Source organism: Poeciliopsis prolifica, unplaced genomic scaffold, assembly GCF_027474105.1.
Source record: "Poeciliopsis prolifica strain line A6 unplaced genomic scaffold, Auburn_PproV2 SCAFFOLD008, whole genome shotgun sequence".
In the NCBI taxonomy this organism is placed as follows: domain Eukaryota; kingdom Metazoa; phylum Chordata; class Actinopteri; order Cyprinodontiformes; family Poeciliidae; genus Poeciliopsis; species Poeciliopsis prolifica.
The window spans coordinates 11,649,923-11,671,869 of NW_026562383.1; the positions used below are offsets into that span (position 1 = coordinate 11,649,923).

Genomic DNA, 21,947 nt, shown 5'->3' on the forward strand with positions numbered 1-21,947 from the left:
GGCCCGGGGTCTTTCTGCACTGAGTTTGCATGTTCTCCTGCATACGTGAGTTCTCTCCAGGTACTCCGGCTTCCTCCCACAGTCCAAAAACATGACTGTTAGGTAAATTGGTCTCTCTAAATTCTCCCTAGGTGTGAGTGTGTGTGTGTGCATGGTTGTTTGTCTTGTCTGTTTCTGTGTTGGCTGGAGATGTTCTCGCCCAGAACATAGCTGGATATAGGCACCTGCACCTCCCGACCCCATAGGGATGAGGGTGAACAGAAAATGATGAAAGGACAAAGGAACCTAAGTTGACATTGACATCATCTTATCCAGTATACAACGTATATTGGGATCATTTATTGACCCAAGCGGGTCAATAAAATAATAATAATAATAAAAAAACAACTAATTTTAATAACGACAACAGTATGAAGCAGCAAAATCCTGTAAGAAAGAAATTTTTCACTTTTGGCGATTCATGATGACACTTGGTAAAAATGATCTTGAGTTTTACTTTCCATGACATACACGGATAAATGTATTTTTTTTTCTTAATATTGTCTAAGCTGTCAGTATGAAGATATCAGTGTAGACACAACCGAAATTGCTTTGTGTTCAAACTTTAATATCCCGCTCCTCAAGGTTGAACAGAAAGTGAGAAAATTATAATATTTCTCCCTGCCTGCTTCCTCTTCGTGCTGGATCGTTGTGCAAGCCTCAATAAATTATGGATTCAGAACAACAATAAAATCTAGCCAAGTGTATAATTAAAAGAAAACCAATAAAGTCAGCGTTTTTTAAACAAATAAACAAACAAAAAAAATGTCTTGCATGTTTAGACTAGCTGAAAACGTCAAAACTCATTGGCCCTCAGAAAACTTAATGGCCATTTTTAGCAGATAATAAAAACATCTTTATAGGTCTATTTTGTCTGATCAAGTGAAATAGAAAAGAAAATTTAATGGTGGTTCATTTTATGTCATTTCCCTCATTGTTATTTGTAGGTGATGCAAAATTAACCTGGAAACTTAATAAGACATTTATTTCAGTGACTTTAAAAATACAGAAACTTGATAAGTTGCGATTTAAATGGAATATGTATAACAAATAAAATTATTGAAATGATTGCTATTCTTTGAATAACTTGGCACAAACATGTATAGCCTTTGGCTTTGTTATTGCCTATAACTGAATGCTGAAGTGAAATAAGCCGTGTGCAAATAGAAAAGATGGCAAAAAGACATTTTCATATCTACACTAAGGCAGGAAATAGAACAGCTTGTCTGTGATTGTCACAAATCTGCCTCAAAAAGTCTTCCACAGTTAAGGATGCAAATAATGCAAACTGACTCTGCAAACTTCAAAGACATTTTCTCTGACAAACACAAACTGCAGATGCCTTCTGATGCACTGATTTTCACTGGACATTAAACATTCGTACTGAGGCTTTAATTTATTTATTTGTTTTACAGGATTTATGTATACAGCAAAAATTAAGCAGGAGAGACATCTCTGCTCGCCACATGGGATATTGTCTGTCTGAGCTGTAATGAGAGGAGCTGGCCTCCAACTCGGAGTAAGCTAATGAATAAAGATGATGACGCTGCAGACAGACGTCTGCTTAGCAACTTTGAGGAAGTTGCTAAAATTAATAGAAAATGTGGTGAAATCGGATACAATTTCAATAAAGTTTCAATTTTTTGTATTTCAGATATGCAACAAAACTAACTGCTCATCAAACTTGTTTACTTTACATGTAAACAAGTGTAAACACTTGTGTACCATATTTATATATAGACACACAACAGTTGAGAGAACTCAGAAAATAGTAAAACAAAATATTGCTTAGCAATTTTCATAAAACTAGATTCTAATTGTCCATACATAACTTGTACACACAGGTGTGGTAATAATGTCTAGTAGCTGAATAGCTTTTTTTTTTTTTATTATTTCTATCACCTTCTGTCTAAATTCCAAAGTCCTTCTGTAAGGTTTTCTATCCAAGAGCAACTGTTTGATCTGCCCTGAATCTGGCATCAAACTCACAAAACATATTTACTTTTGCACTGAAGTAGTGGCTTGCATTCACTATTGTTAAGTTGCAGTGCACTGAAACACACGTCAATCAAAAACCAAGCCGGTGAATAATTATTTTTCTATATCTTGAAATGACATTTTATTTTCCCGGTGCTTCAAATCCAAAACGAGCCACGATACACACACTGCTGAGTTTCTAAAAACAAATGATTTCAATTTGTTTTCTTGTGACTGCTTAACAAACTGCCTCTATTCTTCATCTTCCGTTAATGTGAGAACCCTGTCCATGATTCCAATCTCTGGACAAACATATCTTTGATTGAACAATAATTGTTTTTAAAAAATAAAATAAAATAAAGGCTGAATATCACTGCTGTTTTTCAGTCTGCTCTCTGGAAAATAGGTGCCAGTACAGCTGTTTGAGCAGTGAGCAAACATTTCCTTTGCTCCCTCTCCCAAATATGGATGCATTGAATTTCACATGGGAGCTCTAAGAACAAAGTTCTCCCAATAACTCTAGGCCTCTCTACCTGACACACACATCGCACACACTTGCATTTATATATATATATATATATCTATATATATATCTATATATATATATATATATATATATATATATATATATATATATATATATATAGATATATTTGAGTCTGCATATTTCGTCTTTATGTACCACACACTAAAAAAGCTCATAAAAATGTTGTAAACACTGTCATAAAACCAGAACACACAGCATCATGTGAATACAAAGTGACAAGTATTTATATACAAAAACAAACTTGTCTCAGCCATGTCTATGCCCACGACAATACAAAGTTCTTTTTATTTGAACGATATCCACATCCAGTTTTGCATCTTTTCAATGACTGATCGGCACCAGTGCGTTAATTCTGGATACTGGAAATGCTCAAAACAAAGTCGCTACCTCCTATAGCGACCCCATCAGGAGTCATCGGTTCAGTCCTCACGGATATCCACAAGTCCTCGCTGTTGGATGAACTGTTTTTCATCCTCAAAGAGCCTGTAAAGCAGCAGCAGCAGCAGCTGCTATCAGGGCAGCAGCAGCAGCACCTATCAGGGCAACAGCAGCAGCAGTGGCAGCACACCACCACAGTGGTGAGGAAGACGAGCAGAGGAAGCGTCAGCAGGACGACCAGGCAGACGGTGTTGTAGACCCCTGGTTGTGTTTGTCCACAGCAAAGGTCCACAGCCAGCTGAAAAAATCCTGAGCACTATGAAACTTCCCTTCCATAACGTTTGGCCTGCAGAGCTCAGTTGCTTGAGTTGGACTCCCAGAAACGTTTTAATAAGCTTTAGGGAGACTAGAGGTCTATATTGCGATGAAAAGGAAATGCTGCCGGCACACCAGAAATAACCGACTTGCGCTGTTCATCCGAGTGAGTGACTTCAACTTTAAAAGCTGATTGATAACTCATTTAACTCTCTGAGCACAAGTGAGTTCATCAGCCATCAGCACAAAGATTTCCAGTGACTTGACAATGAACTTCACATGCTCCTCATTCTTCCTGTAGATCCCAGATGAGATAGTTACCCCGAGGCTCAGCTCTATGTGACGAATCTGTCCAAACTTGCGCTGTTCTGTCCCTCTGTACGGATGCTGTTGGAACGTGTCTGTTTTGCTCTTATAAAGACCAAAACACTGCTTGTTTACAGGAGTGTCTTTTCTTGAAATTGCCTCGTTGTTGTGATTTAATCGGGAGGGGGGAAAAAAATGTTAAGCTGAGTTTGTTTATGCAGGTCAGCATTCCTCTAATTGTTTTCTCAAGTCCTCTTGCCCTTTAGCTTTCGGCTTGGTTTTGTCACGCTGCTGAATTGTTGAAGCTGCGAAACAAACAGAAGAAAAGTAAAATTAACACAGACAGAACTTTGCTTTCAGGCAGACAGGGCTTATCTTTCTACCCTCTTTGGCTTTTCCTGACTCCAATCCATCTTTCTGCCTTTCAACATCTCCACTCCTGCTCTCCTTCCTCTTGTCAATGTCAGCTTAGAATATATATTTTTTTCGGTTCAGCTTTTCTTTCATTAAATTTGCAGAGAAGTCATTCAGGATTCAGGGCAGATCCCTTCAAGGGTCCCGCTGAGAGAAGACGGAGGCAAGGCGGAAAAAGGGAGGACAAAATCGAGGGGAGATTGCGTCTCAGGGAAGGCGAGAGGGAGACAGAGGTAACCAATCTTCCTAAGAGTCCCGCTGAGATGGAGAGTGTGACAGAGTGTCAGAGGAAAGTAGGAAAGGGAGGGCAGAAAGGCCAGAGTGAGACCTCTTAAGGTAGACTTTACTGAATGTATAGTGCTGTGAAAAGTTCTTGCTTTGTTACAGATTTCTTCTATTTTAGCTTTTTTATTTGCCTCATAAGCATTTGAAATACCCTCAGTGCATGCAGAAAATTTCCATTTTATGATGATGCTTATTTAAAGAAAAAATACTTTTCCTACATAACAATATATCCGCATCTCTTTGAAAGTATGATTTACCACGTTTCATTGGTTCAGTTTCACTGGCCTAACTGTGGTCTGATTACTATAAAAGCTGCAATCAAAAAATCAGTTAAACCAAACCCGTCTGTTTGAAGCATGAAGTGACAAACCATCCCAAAAAGCAACATGTGATGCCCTGATTTATCCAAATGCAACATCAGATGAGAAATATATCTATTAACACCAAAAGTGGGAAGCTATCCTGAGATAAAGCTCGATCTACTACAAGACAAAAGAGAAAAAAAAACTTTTACAAGTCAGAAAAAGAGCATTTTGGAAGAAAACAAACACATAACAGACAAAGGCCATCCTTCTGGCTGAATAAAAATAATTTGACAGCAAAGAGTGGTCTGCAATTTCTTCACAAAAGAAAGACTGCCAATCATTGCAAATTATTGATGGACATTGTCTACAAAGAGCTTCAGGTTAGGGAGAATTTTTTATTTTTTTTCCACAGGATATTGATGGTTTGAAAGTCTTTTTTTCCCCTCTGATATTAATCAGAAGATCACTAAGTGATTTTGAAACTCGTTTGATTATCTGAAATGGGCGGGTTCTTTTCCTCAGCCGTACAACAACAATGGCTCCCTTTGCAGCTCAAAATACCGTACTTCCATTTAACCTGTTTAACTTATTAAGCAGCTATTTAAAATGAACTTTCTGCTTTGGATGTCCAAAATTAAACTCGGCACAGAAACCAAACTGCTCCTCTTTGTAATGAAACTGTTTGAGTCTGAACCCCTTGAGGCAACATTTCTGTTTTAAATTGTTTTTTTAAATGGTTTCAAACATCATTTCACTCAAGTGTTCTCTTTTAGATGCTCTGTCGCTTTCAACAGTATTTGCATTCTGGCTGCAGGAAGGGGAGAAGATTTTCACCTCACATTAACTTGCTTCTGATAGAGAGAGCGAGCGAAACGGAGAGAGACGATGATGCACCTGCAAGAGGAGAGCAAATAGATTTGGCTTTGGTGTCACCGTGCATTGCGCCTCGTGAAATAAGTTTATCCGCAGAGAGCCACTAACCTTCCCCCACAAACCCGAGTTCATGTACTCAACAGGAAGTCACTCGCTTAAAGTGTCTAAATAAACCAGAGGAGAACTCAAAAGGAAAACAATAGATTGGTTGCAGTTATTTTGGAGCGACCTCTTATTTCAAATCAACTGAACACATGTTTTTACTGATTATGTGCACATTTATGTTTGCCAAAATTTGGTTTATGTATCTAGATGAGTGCACAGACTGAAAGGGGCAAGTTCCCTTTTAAGGGACACATGTGACTTGGATTCCCATACCATTATTAGCTGTAGTAAATTTGCATTTTCTCTCAAGAAAACTGAATTCTGACTGTCACACTTCATCCAGATTCTTGCACCTTGAATTAAAACTTAGTTTGACCTTTAAAAAAAAAAAGCCTTGTGATCAACTCGTCTTACAGTTTCAAGAATCCATAAGTTTGGATCAAAAGTGTCTTTTAGAATTGTATTTCTCTTTGTTTTCCCAACAGTTTATCTAGTCAAGTCCAACTTCTGTTGCTATCATTAAATAAATAATTTCACAACTAAAAGTAATTAACAGATGAAGTTTTAGGGAGCATGTGTGACCTAACATGCAGATCACCATTTGTGTTCTAATGATCTCATTTCTGAGAAATACTTCAGAAAAACCACATCAGCACTTCCTGTTAACATCTTATGATTCCACAGGTTTCTGGACTAAAAGTACTTCACTATTGACCTTTAATTAAGAACCTGGAAGCTCTGCATGTATGCAATTCTGGAATTTTTTGTATTAAGAACTCAACTTACTAATGACAGCAGTGAATGGAAATAACTTGCGCTAATTTTTGGCGTATAAAATCCCTACACGTGGGCGCTGCTTTTGCCTTTGCTTCATCTTTTAAGATAATTGGCTGCTGGTACATGTTGTGATGGATCTTGTAGAACTGCAGCACATTCGTGTGCTTTGAATCTTACTCTCATTCAAAACATGACAAGTCAAAGTTTCAGAGCCTTGTGTTTGTGGGAGAGACAAAGCCACAAATTAGGGGAGGTGTTGGTTTAGTCTGGTCACATAACAAAGACAGCAAATAATGAATCATTGGGTAAAAACAGAGAACGGAATGCATATCAGTCATCAGTTGTTTACCCGGAAAAAAAAAAAAAGGTCACTGCACTAACACCGTCAGGAGGGACAATCAAAGATTAAAAGAAAACAGATAGTTTTGTTTCTGTGAAAAGATAACTGTTATGCTCTATTCGCAGTTAGGCTTTTTTTAAACTGCTTACACTGTTACATGCTTGGACTTGGATAACCAAGGCCACTAGCAGTGAGAACGACAGTCTTATCTGAGGTTCATTTTGTGACGTTATGGAAGCACAAATTTAAGCAAAAATATTCAGACTTGAAAATCAACTCTGGCCTTTAAGCATATCACACCACGTCTTTCAGTTATCTTGCTGAGATGCCTTTCTTGGCTTTAAGTGGCCTCTTCACTTTCTCATGACACCGTGCTCTCCTTGAGCAACTGATACACAGGAAAAGACCATTTCTGAGACACACAAAGCCAGGAAGGGGCTGAGAAAAATGTTTTGATTGCATTGACATGGCCCTCTGCTGCTTTTTAAGGAGCATATGTGACCTAAAAGGCAAAGCAGTGACAGAAGGCATTGTAGGAATCTTTAATGATTTGCCCTTGAGCGCACAGTCAGAGCAGATCCCTCTTTATTCACCAATGATAAGTACGGAGAGCTTGGGCATTTTGCTCTTTAATTGAGAAATTGTCCTCACTGTTGACATTATAACCAATAAAACCTAGCCTGTTTGCTGTCACAAAGTACTACCATAATTCTATATATTACCAATGTAATAATAATTTATTTCTTTCTTCAAATTTTCCACGTTACACATACTGAAACTACTATATTCTTAAACAAATTAGAAAAGCCAATAAGATGATGTAATGATTTTTATGAGGTTCTGAACCTTGTTACATAGTGCCATTATTAAGTCCTGTCTTAATAAAAGAATTAAAGGAAACTCAGAGAGGAAGAAGACTTCAAAAGCAACATAATATTTTGGAGTAATGTCTCCAAAAGACATTAAGGACACCCATCTAATGGAGAAAGAATTAGGGCGGCAAGATCACCCTAAAGGGGTGTTTCCCAGGAGGGACATGTGAGCTTCACAAAGTAGAAGCTCATCTTTCAAAAGAAAAGAACAACACCTGAAAATACTAAAGCAACATTTCAAGATGTCAGATAAAATTCTTCTTCAACCAAGTCAATCACAAAGCCCCAAGCCCAGTTTCACTTATTGTAGTTAAAGCTGAAAAGGTTTGTACAAGCAAGACAGTCTACAAACCTGACTCACACCAGTTCTGTGAGGAGGAGTTGAGTCAAAATTAGTGCAAACTATTTCATAACAGTTCTACCAAATACTAAAGGATTTTCAAATTTGTGGAAAGTAAAAATAAATAAATAAATTATCTGGCATTCAGCAACTAGATGTAATTTTAGTAGTTTAACATAAAGATTTTAGTTTGATATTTTTATAAGGTCTACATATGTAAATATTTGATTTCAAGTAAACTACAAAATAAAGTATTTCCTACCAGAGGACATGAGTCAACTAAAAACAAAAAAAACAATTATTTTTCTCAGGTATTCTGAAGTAATATTACGCAGAGCCATTACACTTCCGGTTTGAGACAACTTGATCCTAGCTGAGTGAAATGAGTGAGACTGAGGACATTTGAGAAATGAGAAGTAAAGGAAGCTCTCATTCTTCGTAAATAGCTAAATATATACTGAAGCATCGGAAGTTAAATATTTCAGTTCAAGCTTCATTTTATTGGGAGCCTTTGTTTAAAAAGCCCAAAAAGGCTCTGTTACTGACATACTGGAGAATTCAAAGGGAGGAAAAAACTCATCAGCACATTGTTGCAACCTGTCAGACATCCTGCTGTGTCTAACCACAGTCAAAACAACAGCTTTTGTTAACAGAGTCTGGAGTTAGAAACAACAGCTTTCCGTAAAGTCATCTCACAAACTCAAATACATCATGTCGAACTGTTTTAGAGAAGCTACAAGCATTCAAGAAGTGCTTGAAAGCAGCACCTTACCCCGCAGGCACTTGTGTGGCAGCAGGTCAGGTCACCCCTCCTGTCTAATCCAGTCAGCTGCTCAGACTTTTGTTCCTTTCAGTGTGGCATCTGGCTTCTGCTGTGTTCTGATCAGTTCTGGATCCCCTTACCCAAACATCTTGACAAGTCTTCACTTTCTGTTCCTGTTTCGCTCTCTTCTTACCCCGTGTTTTCCGTACTCCTCCTCCTCCTCTCTTTCTGTGAGTGTGTGTGTTTTGGTCCCAGCCCACTTTGTGTAAGAATGGGCCCTCTGTCTATGGTTATGTTTCCTGCACGGTGCTGGATTCTTGCGGTTGCCATACTTTCCCCACACAACAAGCACCGAGTGACATCAGCCAGAAAGGCAGAAAGTTGAAGCAAATTCATGAAGAGTCTTATATTTTCAAGCACAAAAGTTATCTATGGAAGTAGATAGAAATAAACTTCCCCTTCTGCATTACATTACCTGACATGAAGACCTGGCAACAGCAGGATATGTTGCAGGAAAGGTGGAGACATGTTGCATAATAACAAAACAAGAGTCCACCCATTTCTAATTCCCAAATCGGGAATAAAAAAGGGAAATGAAAATTGTCATGCTACTAAGAACAACAGCAGGTGAAAGAGTCGGATGAAAGCCAGACATGTTACGTGAAGTGTGTATACTCACAAACCTTGACTTTCTGCCTGTGGCACTATGGTCAAAGCTCTCTCTTAGCTCAGTCAAGCAAAATAGGATTTTGTATTCAAGTAAGAAAGGGACACGGAGGGGTTCATCTCTCCTCCAAGGAAAAGCCTTTGAGCTTCAGTGTACTGACTTATGAACTGTAAATCTGCTCACATAATGTACAACGTGAGCCTGAGTGAACTTAAAAACGGCATTGTGTCAGCCTGTATGGTGTAAAAGTGTTTATGCTGTTTGAATGTTTCTATATTTCTGTTTGAATTAGAAAGCACAAACCTTCACTTCTATTTACTTGTAAGACAAGCCATGTAGTAGAGTACAGCGGACATGTGGAAGAAGCTTCTACATATATTTGAGAATCCTGTGGGCTGCATCCTGTCTGACTGATGCTATGCTAATTTGTAAAAAAATAAAAATAAATAATTTTCTGTCTTTTGGAATCCTTATGTGCAAAGCTGGAAAAGACACTGAACACACTATGTTAAATGAGAAAAATAGTTCTACAGAGTATTAATGTATGGGTGAGAAATAAAAAATGTGCCCTATACTTTTGGGATTTGATCTAAAACAAAATAAAAATAAAAGACATGAAAAAGCTTTACCCTTTACCAAAATGCTCCACTTTGCATAGTTGTTGGAATTAAATTGTTTCACATTCAATTCCAGTTACATAAATTAAAGTTTACAGCTGCAATGCAACAAAATGTGAAAAAAAGTTGCAGAAGTTTGAATAGTTTTGCAAGAAGTATCTTCAGGCTACACAGTTTAACTATTTACAGTTTCTTTAACAAATAGTTTCTTTGTTTACTTCAAATAAAGTGTGAAGCATGATCACAGCACAGCTGCGACCGTGCGATAATGTACTGTCTGTAGCACTTCTGATAAACAAAAAAGAAAAAACAAAAAAAACAACACATAGCCTACTTCCTGATCAACTAACTGACTGAACTTTCAGTGTGCTCCTCTGTGTCTGCAGGGCATGGCTTTAAGAGATTTGATGAGGCAAGTCTCACCACATCTTGCAGGTGTGTCTGACTCTCAGCCATTCACACACAAACACACTGTAATGCGCAGTATGAGCCCAGAGGGTGCTGACTGACTGGCAGTGTATTCACTGCCAGTCAGTGAAAAAGGCTCAGCCCAACAGCTGTTAAGGCTTGAGTGTGTCCAGTCATATAGAGAAAAGGTTGATTAATGGTCTCGGCAAAGCAACATTTCCCCTGATGGAAATTCATCTTTAGGGTACTTTAAATGAAAATGATTTATACGTGTACATCCCATTTGCAGCTTCGGAAACTCGTGTGTTAAAATCATCCTGTATGCATGGACAGCGATTTAATCTAGTAAAGATATTTGAATATTTGATTCTGAAAGTTCTGGATGTTAGATGCTACTCGGTTGCTTTCGGCAGTAAGAATGAGTTACTGGATAAATGTATCACAGGGGGATATATTTTACAATATTTTGCCACTTATTTGATAGAAACAGTATTACACCTATAAAATAAGCCCTCCATACATTTTCTTACTTTCAGGAACACTGCGTTTTCAATTTTTACTGCACTGACCTCTTGTATATGTCCCATTTCCTCCGTGAAACGTTACTCTCACTTCATACTGCTTTGACCTGGCACTATAATGGGTGTAGCTGCCATCTGGTTTTCCACAGTGGGTTTCACCTAGGAGGGAAAGGCTCAAATAATACATCCTTTTATCCAACACAAGTCTATGGCTGAACAAATTACAGGAAAGACCACTGAGCTTATGTTGGATCACTGGTCAGACAAGCATGATAGCAACGGCAAAAAGTAGATGTGACATTACCAGGAGCATTAACTAAAGGCTTAAGGAATTACTGGGCCATGTAAGAGAGCAGTACCGATCACAGCGACCGTCTGGCTCTGACACACTAACTTGAGCCAGAAAGGATCCAGCAGTGTGTGCTTCTGTGAGTTCTTGTATGTGAGCGCTAATGAAAAGTGACTAAAATGAGGTTGTGGTGGGATCTGACAAGTGTCCAGGAATAGCTCTGCCAATAAAGTCTCCTCAGGGACAGACCTGAAGAGTGACTCAGCCATGCAAAACGTTTGAATCCAGGTAACACAACGAGAAAACGCATGTTTTTGCTTTATAAGGAATTGGTTCTTGTGCTGCATGATCCAGCTATTAGCTGGTATGTAAACTAAAGGTTTTCATAAGGGGCTCCTTGTTGCACATGACGTCAGACTGCTATTTAAGCATTTTATTACATAAGAATCTCAACATAGTTCTCATATGACAAATGCAGCTTTCTTAGACTTGATCCTATACTCTGGCAACTCAACTACATAAATAAACAGAGAGATGCAATCCACTTGAGGAGTGGAAAGTATTTTTCTTCAGCAAAGGCTGACCATCAATCAACAAAGACCTTTCAAGTTCCTCATTGCTTGTCTGCCATTTCCAGACAGGGAAGCAGGAAAATAATGTCTTGTGGGATTGTAGAGTCACACTGTTAAGATGTTGATGTTTGGGGTTTCCAAGGATATTCAGACTTATGGAAAAAAAGACTAACCAAAATGCAGCAGACAAGCTATTCTGTGTGCATTCAGAAAGGCAACATGTTTGCCCTGTATTACTGTTCTTCCTTCATCACTTGAAAACAGACTCTGGCTCATGTTTCTGAGAAGGCAGATAGCCGGTCTGAAAAAAAAAAAAAAACAGAAACCACAAAATGACCTTATGTGGTCACACAACAATAAACTATGTCATGAATGCACTTCCCTGTTTTGTTTCTTTTGAGTGGGTTTGTGTTTAACATTTTTTGTCTTGTACAGTCCTTTTTTTTTCAAAGTTGTGAGGACCTGTACCTTTTGGGTTCCAAAAGCCAGAGCTTAATATAAAGGAAGTGTTGTTTTTGAGGTCAGGAGTTAGATTAGATGTAGGGTTAACTATGTACTGATAATGGTTAGCTGTAGGGGTAGGGTCATGTTTAGGTTATAGAAATTGGTTAAAAAAAATAATGAAAGTAAATGCAAAGTTTTTGTGAAGATACACTGCCTGGTCAAAGTTCTCTCTACATAAAATAATTAGTTTTACAACTGTTCACACAGTTTTTTGTTTCAACACTGTATTTAACAAGCAAATTGCACAAAATACTTTAAATGCAGAGAAAAGTGCAGCCTTCTAGTTCAGAAAATCAACTTGAACTTGTCCTCTTTTAAAGAACGGATTAATCTAGTGCCTTTCAATATACCCCTGAGCCTAAATGCTATCATTACATTACGTTTTGTAATGACAACCAAAACCTTTATTGTTACAGACTTATACAAAATGTGGTATGCACATGTATATTCAGGCATTCTGGCATCCAAAGTACAACTCAGTGCAACCAGCTGCTTCTAGATATAATAGAGGCAGCTCCATCATCTTTAAAGTTCATGGAGCTCAAAAAGCCATATCAGCTTTTCTTGTTAAACAACTTAAGCGTACAAATCTCATATTGTAAGTAAACAACTTAACTTACAATATGAGACTTAAATCACCAGGCTCACTAATATTGAGAATATGATGTTGAAAGTAGATATCACTTGTGTGATTTCTTTAAGTATTTTGATAACATCTACTATGAAAACTTCAAAAGTTTGTTAAAAAACAGAAGTATGCAGACCAAGGACCACACCACAGAGGTCAGAAACAAGGGTTAAGCTATAAAGCAAAATCCCAAACAACATTCAAAAGATTATTGTCCAATCTAAAGTCTAAAAATTAGAAGAGTTAGCCACAATTGCAAAGCTACATATGGCCTACTACCTAAGCTGCTGGCAGGCTAGGCAAAAAGAGCATTAATAAGAAAATCAGCAAACAGGTCTGTGGTGATTCCCGAAAAACTTCAGCGATTGACAGCTCAGGTGAAAAAAAAAAATGCTGTAATAACTTTTTGCCATACACTCCACAAATCTTATTTTATTTAGCGGAGGAAAGATGATGCCATTTTTGAAACAAACTTATAAGACGTCTTCTCTAGCAGGTTGCTACATGCCCTGTAGCAGATATGACAAACACGGATGTGGTCAGATGCTCTACTCAAAAGATCTTAACCCTGACCAACCGATACTTACATGTGAAGCCGATCTTACCTCAGCAAAGGTCTGAACACTAACCACTGTCGTCTTCTGTCCTCCTGTCAAAAAGGTTTGACTGATACACTGGTTCACAAAGTTATGTTTGCATGTTTGGAGTAGACAATGGTCACCGCACAGTTGACAACTCAGCAACTTTCTTGCAATAGCAACATTTCAGACAAAAGACTCATCTGTCATGTAAAATCCCAACAAAATTTGCTGAGGTTTGTGGATGTACTGTGACAAAATGGGAAAAGGTTGAAGAGGGATGAATACTTTGTAACAATACTGCCACTGGATGAAAACTATCTTGACATAAAGAATGCAATGCCTTACAATATTTAAATAAATATGTCCTTATTATATTAACTCCCTTCCAGCAGCTTTCTACTACAATGACTTATCCAGCTCTCATGCAAAATGTATGTATTTATTCTCATCTAATGTATATCTTGGTGGAGCATTGTTAAGCGTGAGGAAGATGGTATGAGAGGTTGAAAAAGTAAATCATGAAGAAAAAAGCATCACTTTCTTAAATCGTCTAAAAATGATGCATGGACAGATGTATTTCTTTCATTCTTTTCTTATGTAGTCAAGCTCTACATCTAAGCACGTAGTCAAAAGCTCACGTTTAGACTTATAGGTCAGCTTATTCAAGTGAGACCATAGTGTGAGACTTTTAGAGATAGCTTTAGCCTTTTAGTTCGTCTAAATCTAGCAGCAGAAAGTAAAAAACTCGCAAAAACACTTACAAAATATAAGTGTTTCATAGAAATTACTATGAGTGTTTGTCAGGAATTTTAATTAAAGGTAACCATAAAAACCACATGGGGCCAACAGGAGCTCTACATGCTCTTCGATCTTACTTATTCAAATATGCTGACAACTTTAATTACCAGTGTTTCATTTGGAATAAAACCATAATAACAATAAGAAAACAGATCCCTCTTAAAGCATAAACATAGCATAAATTTAACCATCATGCCAATCCTAACCTCACTTTCAGCCTCACTGAAGTTGTCAATGGGCAAATCTTCATGTCTCCCTTGTTTCTGTGATTTACGAGAGGCCCTCATGCTTTCCCATTCCAACTCACGGCACTCTCAGCATCAATAAACGTCTGATAAAAATCAAACTGCTCATCGGCCGGTCACCCAATTATGCCCCAGTGTTTACAGCTCCATCACAGCGAGAGCCTAACTGGGAAATCTGGGCTGCACCTCCCTCTTATTCAGATGACTGCCAGGGCCTGTTAACTTTCTGGGCTCAGCGAGATGTAAGAGACTCAGGGAGAGCACAGGGGGCTGCGGGTGGGCCACAACGCCGCTTTTCATCAGCCTCACATCACGGCCAGTTCTGTGTTCAGTGCTGTCCAGAGATGAGGATATTTTACCAGATGGATAGAACTGAACTGGTGTGCTTTTTGCTGATGAAAAGCAAAAAAGAAAAATGATGGAATAAATCAAGAGAATGATTTACATAAAAGAAATGAGCCCTGCTTCTTTAACCATGCAGAGCTAAATATAAGAAGCTGTTCATGCATTTGCACAAAAATCTAATTTTCCAAAATTAGTTCTGTATTATTGATCTTTTTAGTCAGGCACATGAATAATTACATTTTGGATTAGATTTATACATATTATATTGAATTTTCTATTTAGACTCTGGAGGTTTTTGACCAGCTAGACTTTAGTCATAAAACACCATTTCCAAACGATGTTCTATTCATCATCAGAATTGCCAGTGTTTTCTTCAGAAACTGCATCATAATTTGGTCCAATTAGGTTGCAAAACTACTTAAATACAGTCATTGTTAACTTATGCTAAAATAACTGCACTGACTGACATCAGACATTATGTTGACTGTATCCTTTCAGAAAAGAAAGAAAAACTGCTGCAAAGACAAATAAGTCATTTGCTGCTCTATTGTATCTGTAATTTGAGTTTTTATGCAAAACCAAAATAACACAAAACACATCCTAATTTTTTCCTCTCAGATCCCTACTTTCTTACCAGAGTATATGCCAAACAAATACTCCAAACCTTAAGGTTCTGCTGCAAACCACAACACCAAACAAAACCTGGATTTATCTGAAAATAAGGCACTCAACAAAATATAAGAGATATGTTCAAATAAGTGAGTCATCAAGCAGGCGCCTCCCTGTACAGCATCACATCAGAATGGCCATCTGACCCATCACACATCATGTCAATACTAGCTTTATAAACATAAACTCAAAGCAAAATTAACGTTACCAGTAATCCAGAGTAGCATTAGCTTTATGCTAATTGAGCAACATAAGCATAAAAAAACACAGCAATGTTGTGCAGCCGATTATCAGAAAAGTAAAAAAGAGCAATATGGTTACTAAAACTAATAAAGCACACACACTGAGCAACAGAAGCTGTAGCTTACCGACCATCTGTAAAATCCTCCGCAGTGTCATCAAGGTGGGGACTTAAGATTCCCTCTGCTGCCATTACCGCCATTTTCAACTTTATTACCATAGGAACACAGAACTTACCGGGCGTCTACAATGACAGGGCACACTAGAGACATTGATTTTAGCGATGCTGATTGGCCAAATGTTTGTTATTTTTACCTAGCAACCACACACAATTGGCTAGTTAGCTTCTTCCAGAAAACAACAAACAGGAGTCCTGGAAAATTCGCTGTTGATAAGAAGTGGTAAGGTTGCGTAAGTAATAGACCTTTTTCACTCTTTCGGGTTTGAAAGAGGATGTGGTGTTGGACAACTTCCGGCGGCTATAGCGTCAGCATTAAAAGGCTAGGAAAATGGCTCAGTCTCGGCGCAGTTGTTTTCGTTCACTTCCCAGCCTTATCTGTCAAATCATGCGTTCCCCACGGACCCGGACCAACGGAGGCAGTGGATCCAGGCGATCCGAAGAGATGAAGGTCCGGACTTTTGCATAAAGACGGGGAGCACTTCCGTATGTAGCCGCCACTTCACACCGGAGGATTTTGTCAGCGGATCCACCACCAGCCGCCTTAGAAGTGGAGCTGTTCCTTCCCTGTTTGCCTGGAATAACTTTACTGCACCGGCAATGAGAGAGTCTGCTTTCGATAGGGCCAAGAAACGGCAGTTTGTACTCTCTCAGAAAGCTAGCAAGGCTGAAGATGCTATTGCGGACCTTGACTACACAGCACATCCACCGGAAGGCAAAGCCGGGGCGGTTGTGCGCATGCGCGGAAAAGGGCGGTTGTGCGCATGCGCGAGACCCGGGAGGTTGTGCGCATGCGCGGGGAAAGCGTGTTTGTGCGCATGCGCAAGGCCCGGCAGTTGTGCGCATGCGCGGGGGCGGGGTGGTTGTGCGCGGGGGTGGGGCCGTTGTGCGCATGCGCGGGGGCGGGACAGTTGTGCGCATGCGCGGGGCCGGGGTGGTTGTGCGCATGCGCGGGGTTCACTTTTTCGGGTTTTATAAAACGGATGTGGGGTTGGACAACTTCCGGTGGCTATAGCGTTAGCATTAAAAGGTTTGGAAAATGGCTCAGTCTCAGCGCAGTTGTTTTCGTTCAGTCCCTGGTTGTTCATGTGGGGCAAGAAAACAGCTTTATCTGTCATATCATGCGTTCCCCACGGACCCGGACCAACGGAGGCAGTGGATCCAGGCGATCCGAAGAGATGAAGGTCCGGACTTTTGCATAAAGACGGGGAGCACTTTCGTATGTAGCCGCCACTTCACACCGGATGATTTTGTTAGCGGATCCACCACCAGCCGCCTTAGAAGTGGAGCTGTTCCTTCCCTGTTTGCCTGGAATAACTTCACTGCACCGGCAATGAGAGAGTCTGCTTTCGATAGGGCCAAAAAACGGCAGTTTGTACTCTCTCAGAAAGCTAGCCAGGCTGAAGATGCTACTACACGGCACATCCACCCGCAGGTAAAAGATAGTATATTGTATATATGTAAGATAATTTCAGTAAAATATAACTGTTACTATAATAATAATATTATTATGATCACATAATAATGAAATTATGAGATTATGTGGTTATGTATTTTGTGGAGAGATTAAGTCAATGGCTATATACATACATGCACCGACTCACATGTATTGATCTTCACAGAAGTAATGTTTCAAATATATAATTAAAACTTATTGCTAACCGTATGTTTTGCTATTTTATTTTGTGGTTTTACAGGTGCACTTGATGAAGCTCTGGATTATATTACGAAGTTGGAGGCCAGACTTCAAAAAGTGGATTTGTCTGCCACACTTTTAGCCGCTACTGTGCCTCTGATGACTAGATGCGGTTCTACACCAAATTTCCATCTGAATGTGTGTTCCGGATCTTCTGTGAGTCCATTGCACCCTCTGCATCACGCCTGGTGTACTGGACCAGAGCACAGAAACTTGGAGAGGAAGCATGTGAAGCCAGCCCTGCCCGCTGCATGCCTCTGATTGATGAGTTCCTGATGTACTCATTCAGGCTAGCAGTGGGCATGAAGGAGCAGCTCATTGCTGACATGTTTCAAGTCAGCATAGCTACTGTCAGCCGAGTGACCATCACCTGGGCCAACTACCTCTTCATTGTTAGATTAGATGCAACAGAAGTTGCTCTGGAAATGCCATCATCCCTCACCTTGCAGTCTGAAACGTTCTCTGCCTACAAGAACCACACCACTGAAAGGGCTGATTGGAGTTGCTCCCTGTGGGTTGATAACATTTATTTCAGCGTTGTACACAGGCTGCATCTCCGACAAAGAAATAACAAAGGTCAGTGGAATCTTTCCTCTGCTTGAGCTGGGAGATGAAGTCATGGCAGATGAAGGCTTCCTCATTCAAGACCTCCTTCATGAAGTTGGAGCCAAACTCATCATTCCACCATTTAGGCGTCCTGGTCAGTTCATCAAGGAAGAGACAGACCATTGCTCAGCTGCGGATCATTGTAGAGCGAGCAATCGCTAGAGTAAAGTGCTACCACATCTGGGATTCCCCGGTGCCTCTCACTTTAATAGGAACTGTCAATCAAATCTGGCACAACTGTTGTGTTTTGTCAAATTATCAAGGCCCATTTTGCGTTGCAGACTAAATTATTTCTGTATGTTAATTGTTGTAATGCTATGTAAAAAGTTAAATGTCTAGGCTTTTGCAAAAAATATGCAATTAAAACACACTTTAGCAGCACACTTGACTTTCTTTTTGTATTAACCCTGAAACGACAAATGATGGATGTTCAAATTTCTATATTTTTAAAGCCATATTTGTTTTTTGTTTTTACTAGGAGTTCATCAGATTGCCACATCCTGGCTTTTTAATGTTGCCTAACTCCTTTGCCTTTGTTGTAAAGCCTTAAAAGTTTTGGGTCAACAACTGGTTCATTATTTCATCTGTATAGAAAAAATTGAGTTAGGTAACCCCAAAGCATTATGCTGCTACCAACATCTTTCACTGTAGGTCTATGTTTAACGCTCCTCAGGTCTGCTTTTGAGCCAAACAATCCACAAGAAATAATGGCACAGAAGCTTAGGTTGGTTTCATTAGAAAACAAGATTTTGAGATGTTCATTAAAAAACATTGAAAATGCTAGATTATTGTCATACATAGAAGACTGCTGATGTTAAAGGGTGTTGAGGGAAAGACTACCACCTACTGGATGCACTAATAATACTACAAAAGAAAGTGCTTAAAAGTATATTAAAAAATAAATAACACCTAGTAATCTAAGTTAGATTGACAGAAAACTGATAACATTTAGTAAAAAGTCGCATTATTTTTGCATTATGCTGGTCATAGATCAATACCAAACAGGAAGTGTTTATCATCAGTGGTTTGCAGAGACATTTTGGGGGGCAGGTGCTCAGGTGGAAAAGAAGACCATGAGACCATGAGACTTTCAAGCCCCCGATTTATGTCTTACACTGCCACTGTGGACTCATTTAATGTTTCTTGCAGCTTCAGTGACTGTCAGGTAATGTTCCTCGGAGGAATAACATGATGACAAGGCAGTCAAAGGCATAAACGAACCAAGCAGCTACTCAGCGCCCCACATAAATGATTGAATTTATGAGATGGTCTAGAATGTCGTAATTGTAGAGCCAGACTGTGGCTCTAGTATTATGGCATTTGTTTACTGCAAATAAAAATCTTATTAAATTTGTTTTAACAAAATCAAGAGACTTGAATTAAAAAATTTAAAAAAAAATCAGTTTGGTTCATATTTAAAGATTAGTACAAAGAAATCAGTTTGGGTTTTGTGTTACTGTTGCTGGAATCTTATGGTAGGAGTTTAATCAATTGAACTTGGTTTGTTCACACATACATCTTGGCAAATAATAACCAGTTATCAGTGATCGTTCTTAAATGCGCTGAGATCTGCCTGACTGGACAGAAGGAGAGCTAGAGAAGCCCAGAGTTTGCTGAGTGACTGCAGTCCAACAGCTTCTCCATGGGTTAAAATCAATAACCCTCTTGGGAAATCCTTGGTAGTTTTGTAAACCAATCCTCCCCTGAACTCAATTACTCACACACTGGGTAACACCATGTACTAATGTTTTTTTTTTTTTTTTTTTTTTTTTTTTTTAAATTAAGAATTCAAAAGTTCAAGATGCAGTACTTCACCCACAGTAGTAGTAGGGCTTGGAAGACTTACTGTTACAATCTTATCTGTGTCCGATGATAAATTTGAGTTATTTTCCATCTTGATCATCACATTTTTATTTTTCAAATTGGTAATGTTAGCTTTTTCTGCATTTGTGCTCAAGTTGAGGCAAGATTGAACATAAAACTGTCTGTTCTTAAATTTTTGAAGAACATGTTTCATTAAATTTTTCTTATTTACCTTTATTTTGCAATGAAATCAATAGCATATTGTTGAACTGAATCAAAGTACAAAGATATTCCTTTTTCTCAAAACTGCAATTAGTACCGCAGTAGGTCTTGTGAAATATTTTGAGAAATCAGCTAATCCCTCTGACCTTTGCTATTGCAGAACAATTGCTGTGTTGCTTATTTCTTTGTGTTTCAGTTTAATTTATTCTGAAACTTCACAAAGCATAATTATTTACCAAGTTGTTCTTGCTGACCAATCACCTGAATGAATAATTAGTAGATAACTGGAACATGCCATGAATATACAATGCATCTAAATTTGCTGATATAAAGGTTTATGAGAATCTAGTCTGTTAAGAAAATATGTGGCTCAGTGTATTGCTTGTATTTACTGAAAGATGTGCATAATTTTCCAACCTGAGAAAATATTCTCCCACTTGACAAGGTTTTCAATATTTGTATGATGAATAATCTTCTGTTACAGCGATTGAAAAAGCAGACTTTAAAAAGCCTAGAGACACAGAAGAAAAAAAGAGAAAATTAAAGCTAGATTTATTTAATACTTCTCCGTCATATTCGGCAAATTTTTTCAAAATGATTTAGCTGCAGAAACCTTGTATTTTCACTGGCATAGAGCATGCTTTGAATTTAATTATTTTTTTTTTATTTCTAACAACCTGTATGACCCCTAAAAGATTTTGAGACAAAAAAACAATCTATTGAAAACTGTTTACAAGTATTATGCTTCTGTGTGCGAGCTACATGACACCTAACTATTATTTACCTGCAGGTGTTTGCATTTCAATGGACTGAAATTAGAGTTTAAGAAATTCACTACTTTTATTTCTTGTTTCACATTTAGCAATTTCTCCATGCACCAAAGACATTTATTTGTCATTTATTCCAACTCCTAGTTATGTGTTAAGGCAGCAATGATAGAAATTATGATTCTCGCCTCAGATACACATCTATTTTACTTTTTACAATGCTTTAGCTCATAAAATAAAATAATTATTTTAATTCAGCTCCTATGAATCTAATTTCTTTAGTTAAGCAAGTAAAATACACTTTTTTCAGCTGCAGAATGTACCATAATCATGATATTAGTGGGACACATTACTAATTTTGCAACAGGCTATTTGGAATGCATTGTGTATTCAGTATTACATTGTGTCAGGAATTACCATTACTATGTCAATAACATATTCAGTCTTTTGCATAGACCTGCACTTTTGACACAGATGACATGACAAAGAAAAGGAAGATGAAAAATATTATTGGGAGAATTTCACTAACATGAGAAAGGAGTGAGGGGACTAAGCCAAATTATACCATCTTTACAATATATATTATCATTGCATAATTTTCTAACACAGTGAAGCTCTACAATAAATGAAAATATACAATTATTTTCAAAGAAAAATAATTGTAGAAATAGATTAAAAAAGATAATGTTGAAAATTTGAATTCAACAGGAAGTGCTTTTGTTTTGTAGGACCACACATTTATTTATTTTTACCCCGGATTATATGAAATGAAGAATGGTTGTGAGACCCGCATCTGACACTTTAGATATGAGTTTACTCAAGTCAAGTATAACTTATGTACATGCATGTACATAAGGACATGGATGTTAAAATTATCCCAAGTCATCCTCTGCACTCTTGCCAAAAACAAAAACATGGTTAACAGCCATAAAGCAAAGGAAAAACAGTCATCAAA

At 38.3% G+C, this 21,947-nt stretch overlaps 1 protein-coding gene across 1 annotated transcript; it reads right to left on the bottom strand.

The window, feature by feature from the left end:
* Nucleotides 1-1,423: 1,423 nt before the first annotated feature.
* LOC129362311 (uncharacterized protein KIAA0040) lies at nucleotides 1,424-16,384 on the bottom strand. Its single transcript, XM_055033772.1, is given in 4 exon segments — nucleotides 1,424-3,199; nucleotides 3,202-3,867; nucleotides 10,898-11,008; nucleotides 15,853-16,384. Coding segments are annotated over 2 exon segments (366 nt in total). The 5' UTR covers nucleotides 3,278-3,867; nucleotides 10,898-11,008; nucleotides 15,853-16,384; the 3' UTR covers nucleotides 1,424-2,909.
* Nucleotides 16,385-21,947: the final 5,563 nt, after the last annotated feature.